Source organism: Myiozetetes cayanensis, unplaced genomic scaffold (genome assembly GCF_022539395.1).
Source record: "Myiozetetes cayanensis isolate MyiCay16 unplaced genomic scaffold, myiCay2020 scf4, whole genome shotgun sequence".
NCBI classification, from domain to species: domain Eukaryota; kingdom Metazoa; phylum Chordata; class Aves; order Passeriformes; family Tyrannidae; genus Myiozetetes; species Myiozetetes cayanensis.
The window spans coordinates 30,583,740-30,586,244 of record NW_026087631.1 but is presented as its reverse complement, the minus strand read 5'-3'; the positions used below and the strand labels follow the sequence as shown (position 1 = coordinate 30,586,244).

Genomic DNA, 2,505 nt, shown 5'->3' with positions numbered 1-2,505 from the left:
CTTGGAGGGAGAAATCTGAGCCAAAATCCAAAAGGGATGGACCAAAATGGACATGGGATTTTTTTTTTTAATTATTTGTAATATACCATAAGAACTCTTATCACAGAGATGCTTGTTTTGTTGTTTCTCCCTTATGCTAAGGTTCACCAAATCTTTCTTCACAGGCACAGATGATTTGTGGCTGTCGAAGAACCCACGTGCTCTGGAGCACATTTGAAGTTTTGCTTGATACAGCACAAATCATATATCCAGCATACAGATCGGGTGGCCATTGCTACTTTACATAAGTTCTAGCAGCAAAAATAACAGTAAATGTCTGGTCACCATTTTTATCTAAAGATTCAGTTTTACCTTGTTTGTCTGATATTGGCCTCCTGCTTGGAGGTCATCAAGGAACAACTTTTGTGCTGATTGGAACAGAACAACTGACTCAACCGTCTTAAGACTGTTTGTCCTTGACTGCCCATTCACAGAAGAATCTTTGTGGAGCAAAGTCATTGATGTCTAGCAGCTACTGGGTTCTTATTTAGGTCCTTAAAGACTTAACAATCAACTTCAAATCCACAAATAAAGTTGCAAGAACTGTATTGGAACTCTCTTTCTCCATAGCTTCTGTGCTCCTTGATCCAGATTTTCCTTTCACAAGCCAAATAGAATCCAGCACAAGATTTTCAGATGTTCTGGCATTTCAGTATGTCAGGCTCTCAAAGTTACTGAGGAACTCAGATATTTAGGGATTTATTCAGACCCCTGGCTCTGTGGGACCTAAGGGAGACCTCACTTGGCTCCTTCAGGAAGCCAGACATGGAAATGTGAGGCCACTTTATGGATCCTGCCATGGGTACCATTAGCCTCAGGTTGTGGTTCTTGGATGGTGTAATCAAGAGAGATGAAATTTTATCACTTCATCTGTGTCCCTTGGGACTGCAGGGGTCAGGTCTGTCCATGTCATGGCTTTTTCCTGGGCTGGGGAGAGTCCAAAGGGCTGGGGACCCTCCTCTTCTGGGCACACTGGGTTGCCCCAGGTGAGCAGCCCCTGCCCTGACCAGGAGTGGAGTGGCTGTGGCTGCAGCCCTGGGCAGAGGGACCTGGCAATGCTGCCTGCTCTGACTCCTCCTGGGGCTGGTCCTTCTCTGCAGGGATGGGCTCAGGCTGGGGGCAGCTGGGACCCTGGTGGGGTCCAGTTTCAACTGTAGCAGTTTCTTCCTCCACATTGGAGTCTGCAGAACAGTTGACAGGAGTGTCCTTCTGGGACCTGCTGGACATGGACTCACTGGAACTGGAGCTGGAGCTGGAACTGGTGCTGGCTGCTGGGCTGCCATCCTCATCCTCAACAGTGTGGGAATGCAGCAGCCTCTGGGCCTCTTCACTGCACTGTTCTGCAATAGCATTGATGAGGCCATGGACCAGCAGTGCTGTGTGTTCCTCCAGGAAGACCAGCAGCCTCTGCACCAAGACCTCTGCATCTGGACCACAGATACAGAGGTAGCGCAGGATGCAGCTCTCTGTGGCCTCTATCAACCACCACCGGCCCCAGTATATTCCGTCCAGCCTCTGGCGCAGCCAGGGCCTCACAGGGTCCAGGAGCTGCTGTTGTTCACGGAAAAGTCCTGCCCAGACCTCAGGCAGGAGGTCACCAACAAGCTCCAGCCTAGAAGCCCCTTGCTCATCTGGGGACAGTGTCTCCTGTGGAGAAGATGGAGGGGACGCCACAGGGGAATGGGGGCTGTTGTCCTCCTGGTGGCCAGGAGCTCTCTCTGCCTGGCTATGGGCTTCTGGTGACCCTTCCGGGGAGGCGATGATCAGCTGTATGTAGTCCCGTTCACTCTGCTCAGAAAACCTGATAGTCTGTATCATCCTTCTGCAGAGTGGGCACGATGGAATTCTCTGGGCCCAACGCAGGATGCAGCCCAGGCAGAACTGGTGGCGACAGGGCAGGGCAGAAGCCACATCATTCCGAGTGTCCTGGCAAATAGGACAGGTACTGTCTGTCTCTGTGGCCATTTTTGTCTCAAGCCAGACTGGCCAGTGCTCTCCTGACATCCAAATATAAGAAATGAGGGACAAAATGTCACAATTCATCCCTCTACGATATCACAAACTGCTGCTCAGTGATGTCACTCTCCACCCTTCAGTGATGTCAAAATGGGATGTCCACCTCTACAGGCTCATGGTGTCGGGAGAAAATGGAAATCACCTTTTTTCAAGTGGTCTTTCAGGAAATCTCTTTTTTCCAACTTCTTCATCTCTGTGTTGCTCTTTCTTGGCCACCTGCATTATGTGTCTGTGGCCCTGTGCCTCATCCCTGCTCCTGATGCCTTGCCAAAATTTCCTGTGAGGGGCAGAGTGGTGGGACCAATCAGCATGGACTGCCTGCAACTGGATGACACCTTCTCCTCTCACTTCCTTTCCCTGGGAGATGCCAGGATTTGGAGAACCTGGGTGGTTGGTGGCCAGCCCTGGGTGAGAGTCTGTGCCCCTACCGGCATGAAAAAGCAGAAAGGG

The 2,505-nt window shown here is 50.7% G+C and overlaps 1 protein-coding gene across 1 annotated transcript; it reads right to left on the bottom strand.

Moving 5' to 3' along the window:
• Positions 1-948: 948 nt before the first annotated feature.
• Positions 949-2,004, bottom strand: LOC126647504 (E3 ubiquitin-protein ligase Topors-like). Its single transcript, XM_050329802.1, has one exon. It carries the CDS (start codon positions 2,002-2,004, stop codon positions 949-951), a length of 1,056 nt encoding a protein of 351 aa, XP_050185759.1.
• Positions 2,005-2,505: the final 501 nt, after the last annotated feature.